Source organism: Aplidium turbinatum, chromosome 18 (assembly GCF_918807975.1).
Source record: "Aplidium turbinatum chromosome 18, kaAplTurb1.1, whole genome shotgun sequence".
In the NCBI taxonomy this organism is placed as follows: Eukaryota; Metazoa; Chordata; class Ascidiacea; order Aplousobranchia; family Polyclinidae; genus Aplidium; species Aplidium turbinatum.
Window position 1 is genome coordinate 7,908,806 of NC_137489.1, and position 15,141 is coordinate 7,923,946.

The 15,141-nt window shown below is 36.0% G+C and overlaps 1 protein-coding gene across 4 annotated transcripts; it reads left to right on the forward strand.

Moving 5' to 3' along the window:
• The first annotated feature begins 809 nt into the window (after positions 1-809).
• Positions 810-13,174, forward strand: LOC145787559 (MORN repeat-containing protein 1-like). Of its 4 annotated transcripts, none has more exons than XM_082599324.1 (12): positions 810-1,120; positions 2,558-2,684; positions 3,453-3,626; positions 5,696-5,817; positions 6,180-6,362; positions 7,005-7,131; positions 7,455-7,562; positions 7,846-7,952; positions 8,766-9,064; positions 10,432-10,558; positions 11,237-11,413; positions 12,752-13,174. In XM_082599324.1, exons 1-12 carry the CDS (start codon positions 982-984, stop codon positions 12,889-12,891), a joined length of 1,830 nt encoding a protein of 609 aa, XP_082455450.1. In that variant the 5' UTR covers positions 810-981; the 3' UTR covers positions 12,892-13,174. The 4 variants fall into 4 exon arrangements, with proteins under 4 accessions (XP_082455450.1, XP_082455451.1, XP_082455452.1 ...); XM_082599325.1 differs by having other exon boundaries at positions 8,766-8,962; XM_082599326.1 differs by lacking the exon at positions 11,237-11,413.
• Positions 13,175-15,141: the final 1,967 nt, after the last annotated feature.

Sequence of the window (15,141 nt, forward strand, 5' to 3'; positions counted from 1 at the left end):
ATTCCATGCAAACGCTACAATATGTTTGACGTTAAATTGGCTGTAACCAATTTGAAGAAGAGAGCTTCTATTCAATATTCGCTGACGCTCATGGTGAAGGTTGTTGTAGGTAGGTCCACCTGGCCTTTTTTTTAAATTGCCTTCTTTTTAACATGGCTTGTAAGGTAGGCTACAACTTAGGGTGCTAAATGATTAGCCGCAGATGTAACATTGTTCAAAACAATTTAAGTAGGTTAGTGGTAGGTTCAAATTTGAATTTTGTTAACAATATTAGTCCAGATTTAGCCTACCTTGAATTATAGCGAATAACCGCAGTGATTAATTTTTATCTGAACAGAGACATAGCGTGACCAATTTTTTTTGTTCTGCAGTTTGAAAAATTGGTAGGCTACCCATATTCAGTTGTTGCAACAAGTGATTCTGAATAACGCTGCAGAATAATTTATAAATTTAGTTGCAAAGAATCCATAATAACCAAGTCAGTAGCTTACAGAGAACAACAAACAGTCAAACTAATCAAGCATCTAGTTTGCTTGCACTGTGAGGTGTCATATTTTTTTTAACCAACGGTTGCACACTGTAGTTTCGTATTACTGAACGCTATTGAAACATTTGAAAATATTAATCAAATTTCAAAAAGATATACTGTAATAAAGATTGAAATTGTGTTATCATTTTGATTTGACTTCAACAAAATACAAAAAAAAATACTTCTTTCCTGTTATTTGTAACCTGTCCTACAGTATAATTCTGTCACTGGAGTGTGCCCGCGTGTAACAACAGAATCTTTTTCAGATGAAGGATGAGCGTTGGCTGTAGGTACATGACAACCGACTTTGTTTCTGAGAAAGAAGCTTGAAATACCTGTTATTTCAATAAGCTTATCCTATTTTTGCTATAATTCAATTAAGTAATAGTTTTTGGGCGAAACAGCGTTTCCTACAATTATCTGTATGAGAGCAGTTTGGGCCATTCTTCAATATGGCCAATGATGTAGCAGAAAGAAGAAATTACTATGTTGGAGAAAAATCAAATCAACTTCGTGATGGATATGGAGTATATTTTTATGCTAATAAATTCTTTCGTTATGAAGGCGATTGGGTCAAAGGGAAAAAGCATGGTAAGAAAATTTAGCCTGGGCATCAAATTTTTGTAACTAGTTTTGGACAACATGTAGGCTAGTCTACACGTATCTTACCTTGTGTCCAGGTATCTCAGTTGGTTTGGTGCTTGACTTTATAAACAAAGAAAACTTCAAGACCAAGCAGCACTGGTTTGACTTTTGGGGTGTGCATTTGAGCAATGCCTTTCAAGGACAACTTTTCATTCAGCGGCGTCTACTGGATATAATAACTCACATTGAACAATACTTCAACAATATAAGGAAACTTTACCCTACTCAGTCAATCTTAGAGACCAGGCCTGAGTGAGTGGTTCAAAGCCTTGCAAGTATGCAAAACTGCTAGGATTAAGCTTCTAATGTAGCATTCTCAGTCTGAAGATAAAGATTCCCACAATCAATCTAATTAGTTAGGATGATATAGCTAAGATTAGGAATGGTAAAAGTAGCGGATTGCTCACTAAAAAAGAAGATGGACAACTGGAGGATCATAGTATTATGATGAATTTTGGTGCAACTAAAGCTTGACGTCTACCACCACATGTCGCATACCCAGGTGCAGTGTATGTGATTGGTCCATAAGTGTACAAAGTGTGTATATCCAAAATAAATGAATAAAAATATGTAATATCATGTTTACACCATATATTTATTATTTTATCAAACCTCTACACAGCCTGTTTCACCCTAAAAGGGGGATCATCAGAAGATCTTGAAAAATATGCAAAAGCATTAAGTTAGTAATACCTAAAAAGATATTAAACAAATATATAACCTTAATTTAATCTGCAAAAAAACTCAAAATTACAAAGAGCTACCTCCATTGGATACCACAAAAGCTTCAATTAAGACGTCTAAATGAAAGCTAAGCTGATTGATAACAACATTTGTGACATCATAGTGAAGCAAAATGCAATAAAATTAAAATAACCTATCGAAATCAAATTAAATTTTTGTTACTTTGAAGTATGTGAGTATGAGATTTTGAATTTATTGCGATGACAACATTTACTTACCAGTTCATGAACTGGTGGGTAAATCTAAAATATAGCACCCAAGCATCCAAAATTTCAAGCAAAATATAGCATTTTTTTTTATGAGAATGAAATTACGTAAAAGCAAGGAAAACGTTTTGCAGTTCTGCCAAATTTTGAATTTTACATTGACCCTCCAACTGTCCATATCGCAAGAAAAATCAATAAAGTGAGTCATCTCGGTATTTCACTGCCCCTGGCTTAGACTCTTACTTTTGTGCTTTAACCGAATATCAACATCATCATACAAGACCTAAACTGTTATAAATATAAGATTCAATAGTAATTTTAATTTTGTAACAACAAATAAATTCATGTAACATGTAGTATTGACTTGGAATTGTTTAAGTTTTGAAAAACATTACATTGTAATAATATCTTAGCTTATGTTATGAATTATAAGGTCATGGAAAGCTTCTGATGGCAGATGGGAGTTATTATGAAGTGGAGTTCAAAAATGGTGAAATAGAAGGACATGGGTTCAGAAAGTTTCAAAGAAGTGGAAACTCTTATTCTGGAGAATTTGTAAAGTAGGCTAATATTGTAAATAAAATGAAATTTTGGCTACTCTGGTCAAGTAAACTTGGTTTTAAAGAAAATAATTAAAATCCTAGCTTATTTTGTTTAGGTTTTTATGATATTTTGACATCAAAGTAACCTTTTAACAATTAGTCATAGGTATTGGTTTGACAGTTGTTTAAATCTGAAGCTATTACCCAATGTTATATGATTGAACATAATAGTCCTATTACTTTACAGTAGACAATTCCTTCATATTATTGCATTAGGAACAAACTATTATTGTTATATCAACCATTCATCAGTTCATTTGTCATAGACATGACACAGACATAAAAGAATAAAAACTATGCGTTTGTGTGCCATATGATGAGGAGATAGCAAAAAGACCAGGTAGTTATCGAGTCAACAGCCACCTATAGACAATCTCATACCACTGAAAAAGTCACAATAACTGAATCTAATGAATGTGAATTATTGATTATAGTATTATTTCATGAACTTTTGATCTAAACAACATTCAGTGCAGTCTTCCAGTGAACAAATTGTTTAAAAAACCAAAAACAAATTTATTCATTATGCCAATGTATTCATGTGAAGCAAATGCTACTGAATAGGTGGAAGGTGACTAGGTGACCTCAAAGACTTTCGCTTTCTTCCTTTCTTATTTGATCATATAAAGTAGCAGTGTATTATCGTAATATTTTGAGAAAAAAATCAGTGGTTCTAATTCTACTGATATTTATTATAATAGCTCCAATGTTTAATGTTTTGTTCAGAGGAGAGATGCACGGTCATGGAGTTATGAATTACGCCGATGGCAGTCAGTTTCAAGGAGAATTTGACAGAAATCAACGTCATGGAACTGGTATATTACGTCACCAGGATATGACAACTTATGAAGGTTCTTGGTATAAAAATAAGAAGCATGGACAAGGCATTCAAACATTTTCGTAAGATGCATGTGATTATTTATTTAAAAAGTTGTAACTATTTAAAACTAAGTGAAACTAAATTGAAACTGCAAATTAACATTCTTTAAACAGTTAAACACGTATCATATGAACAGTGGTAGGTATATGTTAGTAGTTGCCACCAATTACTTCCTTCAGTACAAGTTGTAAAAAATGCCACTATTAGTTACCGGTGTCCAACTTAAATTTCAAAGATATCTTGATGTTGTTGATTTTCAAGATCATACAAAAAAGTAATCTTAGATCAAGATCACTAAAATAGAAGAGATCTTTAAGATTAAAATTTTGCCCAACTCTGCTTAGATCAGAGTTGGATCAGTTACAATTGTAATTGAATGTAATTAATTACTTGTTTTTATGTAATTATAATTGAGTCTTTTTGTTGTTGTGTAATGTTATTTTAACTTTGAAAAATTTTGGTTTAAATTATAATTACATTTAGGAATAGGCTAACTGCTACGTCAGCGCTAGCAGAAACATTTTTTTCGATAGCTGATAACTTTTGTATCACAAAAAGGAACTAACTTGGTTGGTACAGATAATTTTTGCAACCTCATTTTTATCAAATGCAATTTTTGTGTCTGTGATAAAATCAAACTGTAAAAAGCATAGATAAACATCCATATTGAAACATTTAATTTTTGCAATTGAAACATGTGATTAATTACTCTTGGAAATAATTGTAATTTTAAAATTGTAATCGCAAAATTAAAATGTAATTGTGATATAGTCAAAATAAAGATGATGGTGTAATTGTAATGTAATTTATCTTGAAACTATGTGTGTAATTGATCCAGCTCTGGCTTAGACAAGGGGCTTTTTGATTGCTTAGTTTTACTGCAGCCTGGACAACTTTCTAAAAGTAACCAGTTGCTTTTTGTTTTAAAGATATCCATTATCCATGGTACTAGTTATTGCAGTTAATCATATTTTTGTTCACTCAAGTAAACATCTTTGGTTTAGAGTAACTCCGCGATTAAAATTTTAGGTGATGTAAAGTAATTACTGTTTCTGTGGTTAAGGCTGTTTCATTTTTTTGATTGACAACTAAACCCAAGATCGTGCTTGCCATGATATAGCTGGAATGTACCAAAAGATAGAAGTGACTAAACGTGAACATTGTTTGCCTCGAGATTGAAACCATGCTTGCCTTGAGATTGAAATGACACACCAAGTGTAAAAACTTAGTATGGTCACAACACCTATACTGCATCAACTTTTGGTTGTTGCTATGTTGCAGTATTCACTGATTTATCGATCATTTTAAGCATTCAGTAAATAAATTATTTTACTTCCACTATGATTTTTAGCGGAATGGCCCGTTTCGGTGAGTCCGATTCGGTGAGTTCGATCCCTAAACGTGGGATTTTTTCATTTTTTTTTTTAATTATCGGGTACCGTAGCCTAATTATCATTTCCGTTTTAGGGTTAGGGGTTTGGGGATAGGGTTAGGGGTTAGAGGTTAGGAACTCACCAAATGGGACTCACCAAATCGGACTCACCGAATAGTAGCAGACCCGATTTTTAGAGTTAAGTAACTTAATCCCCGTACCAAATATTCTAAACAGATGACTGACAACAACGCAATAGGATTGAATAGCATTATTTAAAACAAATGCAATACACTAGCAGACTAACAACATAATAAATTGAAACGTTTTTGGCAAAAACTCTTTGACCTCATCAGAAAATACTTAATACCGGTACATCTAAACAAATAACTTGTATTAGTAGGCTAATGATAAGTGACTAAACAAATAACTTGTATTGGTAGGCTAATGATAAGTGACTAAACAAATAACTGCAATACACAGTACACACACAACTGAAGGACATATACAAAAGTTGTTAATATTTTGTTGTAACGTATGCTGGAGTGTAATCACAAGACTGCGAGATTGTTGCCGCTCGCAGTTTTGTGTCTTGTCTTCAGTGCATTTATAGCACTGAAGATGAAAGTATAGTTTTCGAAACTTTTGTTTGCTGAAAATGAGTTTAGTATCTACATTTTGGGTTCTTTATTTTTTGATGTAGACTGTACTTCACAGAAATGGCGATGAATACGAAGGAGATTGGGTCGAAGGTTGTAGACATGGACAGGGAGAACTAAATAGCATAGATGGAACAATCTATGAAGGACAATGGAGAGAAGACATGTTTAATGGCCAAGGTGATGACTTTAATTTAATTCTACCTTTTTTAAGTAGATTTTCTTTGATGAGCATGGCATAGATCCAGTTCCATTGATTGAGATCTGACCAATAGTAATCATATAAATGGCAATCTGCTATGTTTTATGTATATTCTCACATATGTGAGTAATAATGTAGTACTGTACTGTGTATCTAGCAAAGGAAATTCTTCTGAACTGATTCTTCTTAATAATAGCTGGAAGTTTAAGGGTTTTTTGCACTACTAGATCAAGCAGGCGAATGTTGGTGTTGGGTTTGCCTTTAGTTAAATTGTTTTTACTTTTTCTTATTACAACATTATGCCAAAGAAGTTTTTATTACTTGTATTCCATATGAACAGGAAGTATAGTGCATGCGAGTGGATTTCAATATGAAGGCTTGTGGATAAATGGCAGACCCAGCGTTGAGGCTGCAGAGATAGTTGTCGTGCTGCCTCCTAACCAGAAGTTCATAACTGTACAACAAGGAAAACGATTTTCAATAAATCTGCAACTCCTTGATGCCAACCAAGAACCTATTAAAGGTAGGTCGAGTTGCAATTGAAAAATACTGATGCTTTCTTACATAACCTTGTGTAGAGTCAGCAATCATGAAATTGTTTCTGTGTTTAATTTTTAAATCAGTGTCAGAGCTTCATATACGCTACTGAGTTTTGTTTCTAAATTTTACAAACTTATTGTTATTGACTTATCAAACCTGCTTACATTTGCTTGTTCACGTTAATATTTATTACGTTTGTCAGATATAATACAACCTTGTTGCACTGAACTTCTTTGCTTGAGCATTCTTTAGTGTGTCCTGGGGCTGTGAATCGAACCTCTAAGTACCCCAGACATGTAGTAACAAGAAGGGCAGTGGAGATTTATTTTTGTTTCCTCAGACACGTAGACCCCTGTTAAACTGACGAAAGCCTGTCATGAATGCATTCAGTAATATTGTTCATAGTTACATATGTTTAAGTAAAGTGAACTTATCCAGATATGTGAAATAACATAACCACTTACGTATACCGAATATTTATGTTATTCTGATTCAATGGCCTTTAACAATCTCTTAATGTAAAACTTACAGATTTTGATACGATTTTAACTATTTGTGTTTTTCTAAGGCACGATCATGGTTAAGTAACGCAAGCTGTTTAAACTTAAGGGAATAAATATTTCAGGCGAACAAGGCAGGGAATTTAAAGTCAATGCCGGCTATAGATACGCTCAGTCTCCCAGGGCCTCCCGAAGTCAATCTCTCCTGGAACTGATAGAAGACATTGAAGCTAAGCCGATTTCAACACCTTTGTATGTCAGCACTCTTTTCATGGGATACTTAGTTTGTCTGTGTCCTTTAAGCCTCAATCTTGTCACAAAAATCACAACTGTGTGAACCCAGCAAACTGTGTTCACCAGCAAATTCCAAACAGCAAATTAACCGTTTTTTTTACATTCTCATTTTTTACATTTATATCTTTTTTTACATACATGTCTGCAGACGTTGAATCAATGTAAAAAACGGTTAATTTGCTGTCTGAAATGTTTATCGAACTCACATGTTTTTAATTTTCTTTTTTGATATTATTAATACTTGTAGAAAAATGTCAATGTATTAAATTTTATTATCACAGTGGCTATGACCTTCTTCCGTATCCGATCGTTGAAAGTTTAAAGGACTTCAATGAATCGGAAGAATTGTTGCTGAAGAGAAAACTACAGCAAAGTCCTGTTTCATCAAGGTGACTACGTGCTATGGCCTATCTGTGGTTAAACCTTGTTTGCTTGTACGAACAACTTATGTATATTGTATAAGTGTATATGTTCACATACGCAGGGTGACTGTTTGGCCCATTTGAAACAGAGTGTTGTTAAAACGCCCTAACCCAGTGAGAAAGCAATTGAGCTTCACCCAATTATAGGAGCAACCCAATTATAGAGCAATTCATAAGACTTCCAATTGCTTTAATATTTATCTAAGTATTTTAGATAAGTCGACGTTAGTTTGTGATGTTATAATTGTAGAGTTTTTGGAGGTGAAGGGATCCCTGAATCAAAAGAAGCCGGGACTGAAAGCCAAAAAACTGACGAACCTGCCGAAAACGCTGACGATGGAAGTTCAACTCTGTCAGGTTTTGCTGTTATTTATTCAGCTTGAAATATTAAGGGTGAATCGGTGCCTCTGTAAAGTAGGAATTGATTGACTGTCAATCATCCACACAATCTTGACATGCTATTGGCTGTATAAAAGTGTCTATTCACGCACATTCAACGAGTCTAGACACTCATGACTTGGGCGTTCATGGTTGCTTATCCACCTGAAAATACCACGGTCCTAAGATATCCATGGTACGTAGCCTACCGTAAAAGAATTTATCTTATTTGGTCACCCTTTACAATAGCCATCGAATAATCCAAGCATTTGCGTAAACAATATTTCATTTGTAAAGGATCTCCTCTGCAATTTATGAAGATAATGTGTTGTTACCTGCCCAGTGCCCTGCCATTTGGTGAACACGGGTTTCACTTGTAGATACTTTTTGTCTGTTTTATGTTCATTGTTCATACTTAATTGTAATGTCTTCTGCATTGCCAACGTTGGAATGGTTTGTGAAGATCTTTTTATGTCAATCAATGGTTGGACCCACTACCAATGAGATCCTCGGGTTCCAAATCAAGTCACTTCCAAGAAAAACGAGCTGTATCCGAAGAATATGCGATGGCTTCTTCAAACTTCCGGACCCATGTCCAAAAGTACCTTTTGGACCCCACTGTCAAAAGTACCCGTTAGGCCCCTCTGCCAAAAGTACCCCTTAGACATCACTGTCAAAAGTACTCCTTGGACCCCACTGTCAAAAGTGCCCCTTGGACCCCACTGTCAACGCTACTGTCAACACTATCAATAAATTTGTGAATATACAGTAACAGATGGTTTTCTATCGTAGGAAGCAAGTGTGCTACTAGTGAGACCCATATGGAGTTGACGGATGAAGTAGTGGATGACGATGCTGCTATAAATCCCGCTCGTCTTCTCCCTCCTCCAGCTCCTCAAAGATCATCTATAGATGGACTAATTGAGTTTCAAGATCTTCTTCTCCCCAGCGCTCCTCGAAGCTACAGACCTTTTCTTCTGGAGGATGAGGTACAGTCATCCCAGTCGGCTACTCCGACCGGCTCCACAACATCTCTCAGACGAGGACACGGGGCTGCTTCAGTCTCCTCCTCGTCTGTACGTTCTGACAAGGTGTGTTTTGTGTTTGCATGCTAATACACTTTTGCTTCACGCACTTATAAGCATCACGATGCTGGATAGAGCAACCTTCTAAAGCAAAATAGGCCTACTTCCTAGATGCATCAAAACATTTCTTTCAAATAATTTATTCTTGCATGCATTCAACGTGAACAATAATGGATTCGGGCTGTTGTAGTGCTCTAGCAAAACATCATGTGCACCTGCAATAAAATTTTCATGGTATTAAAAAACATATCATTAACTGCACTTCTTAGATACGTATTCACGGCTTTGAGCTATAAAAATCAAACAGCTAAATGTTTTGATATGATCAGTAGCAAACTTCACAAATCTGTGATCCAAAATCACTGCAAACCGATTACCATATCATTGCACAAGCGAACTGTTTCGCTATGCACCATTCTGAAGCAAAACTGAGGTTTGTTGTTTGTTTGCCGTGGTTTTCCTATGTTGTTTTCTTGCCAGATTAACTTTGGGTTGCATTTATTTTTAATTTTGGTGAAGATGTCACTTTGTGGAACCATAAGCAGATGAAGCTGATATCGTGAATGTTGTGGGTTTGATTTCTATCAGAAAACATTTTATTTTTGATTCACTAATTTATTTTGCTGCTTTCTAACTTGCATGGCGTTTGATTTGCAGTGTTGCCATATCATGTTTGCATGAAGTTTTTGAAATATGTTTTTTTATTATTATGACTTTAACTTTCAGTTTAAGCGTCATTTACTTTATTGGATGATTGAATGATCAACATGTTTGTTTGTATTTTTAAAGTTAATTTAGCTTGCTAACATAACATTCACATCTATTCACTTTTGTTCTCTTGCAACCAACAACAATAACACCTTGTTGCAAATATTGATAGGCTTGCACAAAAGTATATTGTTTGTTTTGAATCTGGATTGTGTTTATAAACTTTTTTTCTGTGCTTGTCCCATTGCTAAAATCACCTTCGTTACATCCAGGCTCATTCCTGGTATGTACAGATTTATTGTACATAAAGTGTACAGGCCGAACAAGTCCCCCAGCGAGGATTTTGTAAAGTGTTTTGTTTGAGATGCAACCTTATGCCCTTAACGGTTGTCGAACTTGATCCGTTTGAACGTCTGGCAATCATTTTACCACACGGCCATCACATAATATCGTGAAAAACATTTAAGATTCTTGTGAATTTTATGATTATTCATTCAAATCTTGTTCACTTTCTCTGAAGGGGATTGAGTTATATGAAACACACCTTTAGTATTTCTTTATGTACTCCACGTCAAGACAACTTGGAAAGTTCTCTGATATTTTGCTATTAAATAACTGTAGGCTATATCTTCTTCATTGCCTTTAATGGTTATTTGCTTTGTCAGAATAAGAAATCGAGAGGCAGTCGAACTGCCAGTGCTGCTTCTACATCCAGTTCCAGTGTAAATGAGGGAAAAATTGGAAAGGGAAAAGCAAAACCATTGGATTTGGAAGAAAAGGGTGCCAAAAGTGGTGAGCGTTGTTGTTATTGTCCAAGTATTGAAAAGTATTTCGTACTGCATGTTGGACATTTATCAGCCAAATCTATAAGATTTTATAAGACTTTACTGCGTATAGTAACAGTTAGTGTTTTATTTTTGTTTCAACGGTACTTTTGATGCGAGAGTGGTCGTGTTAGAATAACACACATGTTTAAAACATAGATACTATTAGATAGACTAGGCTACTTGATTTTTGCAAGCCGGAGCCTGTAATAGCAGGCTACACTAATACAATCAATGAGTGCACGTTTCCGTTTAAATTAATTCATGCAATGCAATGACGTCACGATGCCATAATCTTCAGTTGGTTTTGAATCTTCTGTCTTCGAACTGACAAAACCTTTGAAGGGGATTCCTGGCAGTTTCGCATACTAGTGGAGGCTCTGAGCTACGGACGCAAGGACGGTTATCGAGCGTAAATTCTCAACAGCCTCATACGTTATTAGAAGAGCTGGCAGTATTTTTGAAGCCTTAGCTACAGTAGTCTACTTAACTTGAGATTTGCATATTGTTTGTAGGGCCGCACCTAGACACTTAAACAGTTATTTTTTACATTGATTCAACCTCTGTAGACGTCTATAGACAATGACATTGAATCAATGTAAAAAACGACTGATTTGTTGTGTGGGTACTACCTTAACTTTGAAAGGCAAGGCCAGTGCACGGAAGAGACAGAAAGAACAGCCAAAGCTTCAACAATCAAAACAGAAAAAAAGTGCAGGTAGACGAGGTCAGGAGACAGACTCAAAAATGGCTGTGGGGTTACCAATCAAGAAAGGGTCGGATCCCACTTTCGATTTGTTGAATCACATGTACGCTAAAGAAGGTTAGTCAAGTAAGCTCCAGTGTAAACATCAGCTGTTTCCCGTAAGTTTAAACTGATTCTCCTGTATTCAAGGCTACGGAAATTACTTTTTCTTTTGCCGAAGAGACCAGCAATTCGTAAAAGAAGTTATTATACAGCAACTGTTTGTTAGGTTTATGTGCATATTTTGCTATTCATATTTTAATCCATAACTGATATTTCCCGACATCTATAGTGATGTTTTTCTTTCAATTAAAAAAACAAGTTCGCTACAACTTTTATTTTGTAGTTTACATGTTGGTGATTCTTTGGGTGTTTTTTTCTGTGATCTTTAGATTATATAGCTCATTAGCTCAGATTGATCGTTGGCATTTTTACAAAACATATTTTCAGTTTTAAAGATATACTTCCCAAGTTACGCTGCAAAGTTAAAAGCTCAGTTTCATATTCTATCAACATATATTTATGGAACCAGTGCCGGTCTTTGGGGTGTGCAAACCGTGCGATCGCACAGGGCCCGCAATTTACTCAGAAAATGCAGTAATTTTGTCATTTCCAATGGAAAAATTCAATAAGTGAATTCAACAAAGGAATTAGCAACAAGAAAACATAGAGACTCAACGGGTGCAACCTATTTCATCCCCTGAACATTTCGTACCCTGAAAAGATCGAAAAAAAAAAACAACATAGCCGGAGTCGCTGATAGGAGTTGCCGCAAACATTTCAAATTTTCCTCGATCTTTTCAGGGGACGAAATTTGATTTTGTTACTCCGATATCAGGGTACGAATTTTTCAGGGGACGAAATAAGTTGCATCCAGACTCAACATAGCTTTATTTCCGAAAAATGACAAAGAATGCATGATCTTTTGCTATGCCAAACTATGCCTTTTGCTATGCCAACGGACACCACCATTTTACAGTAATATTCATACCCAAATTTTGAACATGCTCTCAGAATGCCCCGAATTCAAAGTAATTTTTAAAAAATTTATGCGGGGAGCCCCCCAGACCCCTCCGCCGCTGGGTGTCGCCTTCGGCGATCCCGCTGCCAGGCTTCGCCCGCCGACCGTCAAACCACTCTCTCTCCTTTCAAAATACCTAGCTACGCTACTGAATTGAACATTGTCATTGGGGCCCGCAAAGCATATTCCGCACAGGGCCCGAAATACCCTAAGACCGGCACTGATGGAACACACACCAACGTAACTATGTATTCTGAAAATGAGGTACAATTGCTTGTGAATGATATAAACGACAATCGACAACACACAAGAGATGCCCTCAAGATAAAATTTCACCCCCTCCCCGTGGCTACCTCCTTGCCGTTACCTTGCGATCAACTTGGTTTCTCATGCAGGTGACTATGTGGCCATTGTTGAAGAAGTTACAAATCCCCCTTTCCTTGGAAAGCTTCTTCCACCAGCTTTTGTTCGGATCAAGGTGGTGGCGTCGAAGAAAACCGGCAAGAAGCAAAGCTTAGTTCCAGGAAAGAAGTGAAACTAAACCGTTTCGTGCAGAACAACTCTACACAGCGCAGAGGTTTTTTGCAGCGATTCCATTGAACCATGGACAAACCCACTATTCAATGTATTCATCCGTCACCAACCAAGACCCATTTCATCTTGATATTTTTTGTTTTAGATAAAAAGTTCAGTTGTTGATGAAAAAGTCTTTTAGTGATGTTCTGTTGAAGTCCAGGCTTAGGCTATGTGCCATTTAGTGGAACTCAGCCCAAGCTCATTTTATATTCAGTATTATTTTTGCATTAAAAAGTAATTTTACATGATACTCGTGTTTTTTTAATTTTCACATTTCTTAGCAAAAGCTGTAAAAATTGTGACGTAACAATCAGGTATGCTAAAGGGTCGACTGCTTGAAAAAACATCAAAAACCTTGCCTGCCATCTCAAGAACCGCGGTAAGCTTGGGATTTAGTTGCACGCGCACTGGCTGCACATTTAAAAGTGCAGCCTGCGCGTGCAACTGGATCCCACCTCTAGATTGTCAGTTGCATAGCCGAGTGATGAGAGCCCTGGAACGGCGATCGAAAGAGCGCCGGTTCGACACCGCTCAAGAGCATGCGGCTGTGTCTCTGGCAGGACCAGGGGCGTTGACAGGGGGGTTTAGGTGGTACTTTTGGACCCGGGCCCGGAATATTTAGGGGGCCCGGATTTAAAATATTCCCCGCGACTTCAAACATTATCAAGATCTTAAAATAATCAGATCTAAAGGAATTGCCATCAGAGGTTAAAACAGCCACTTCAACCGTCAGATGATAAAGTACCGGGCCCCCTTCTGGGTATTGCGATTTCCCTAACCACGATTTTTTTTTTCAAAAATACGTACGAAATATTTTTCTTCACCCACTCTTTAATTCTGAATATATAAATATTTTTGGTGGTAATCACTTCTAGCTACTTGCATCTACATCATAGCCGTAGGAGATGAGGGGCAGAGGGAGGCGGTCGCTACCCCACTGAAAAAAAATGTCGCTAATTTGGGCAAAAATGTCCAGTTATTTGGGCAAATCAATCTTACCACAATGTTTCGACGCCTCACCAGTTTAGAAACTTTACATATGATAGTTGTTGTAATTTATGAGATACATTAATATTTTCCAATAAATGTAAATGTATTATCACCGACTTTGAAAACTGTTGCATGTGGTAGCCTATTGTAATCTGGGCAGAATGATAAGTTTCGATTCGACAACTGCAAAATAGAACTGTAAAAAGCACAGTTGGAAAACAGAGGTAAGCTTATTAATGATATTCACTAACATGTAGGCTGCATTTCTTCATGGGTAAGATTTAAAAGCCTACTGGGTACTGGAAACTTTATGAGGCTTTTTGTTTTTTCTCTATATCCCACTAATGTACCGTAGTTGTTTGTAAAAATGTTTGGGCAAAACTATCCAATTATTGGATAAGTCAATTTTACCACGAATTATGCTATGCTCGCAAAACTTGACTTTATAGCTTATCATTTTTAGATATGGTCAAACAAAATAAGCATTTGTTATAAACTTTAATAATATTAATAATCAATAGTTGTGAGGCCACATACACACCACTTTTGTGAGCACTTGATCCCGGCCACTAACTATAGTTATGTACAAAGTGAAAAAGTATATTAAATTTAAATGAAAACAACTTGTAAATTTTCCTGTATTTAGTTTCATGTTTTTGTGAGCTATGGTTCAACTGCTATCTATATTGAATTTTTTTGCATAAACTGCTGTTTGTCTTTGCCAATCCCAGGGTTGATATGCTCAGCTATTTACTATCTATGACACAGTATTATAGACTAGAGCAACAACAATCAAATATAAAGACACATGTTATGTTGTTTTGAATTGTCATCCAATTCATGCAGTTAATATATCAGGCAATGCAAACAGTGCTATTTTTGTGTCATGTTTGGTAATGTGGTATGTGTTTTGTGGCAACGATTGAGTTTGAAGTTATTATCTGGGAGTCATTTTTCTTCAGTGCTTGTGATTTGAGTAGGCCTAGCTGCTTCATTGTGAAGTAAGATTATCTTTGTAAAGATCTTCTGAAAAAACATTGACTATGATTTCATTGTAATATAATATCAATATTTTTGGTATCAAAAGTAGTTTTGTTCAAAGGTGGAAGTTTGATGCACATAGCATGCTGCATGATAAACTGTCAAATTCTTTTCAGGCTGTAGGATTTGAAGCAGCATGGTTTGATAAGTAAACGGATTGTCATTTTAGGTTTTTTCA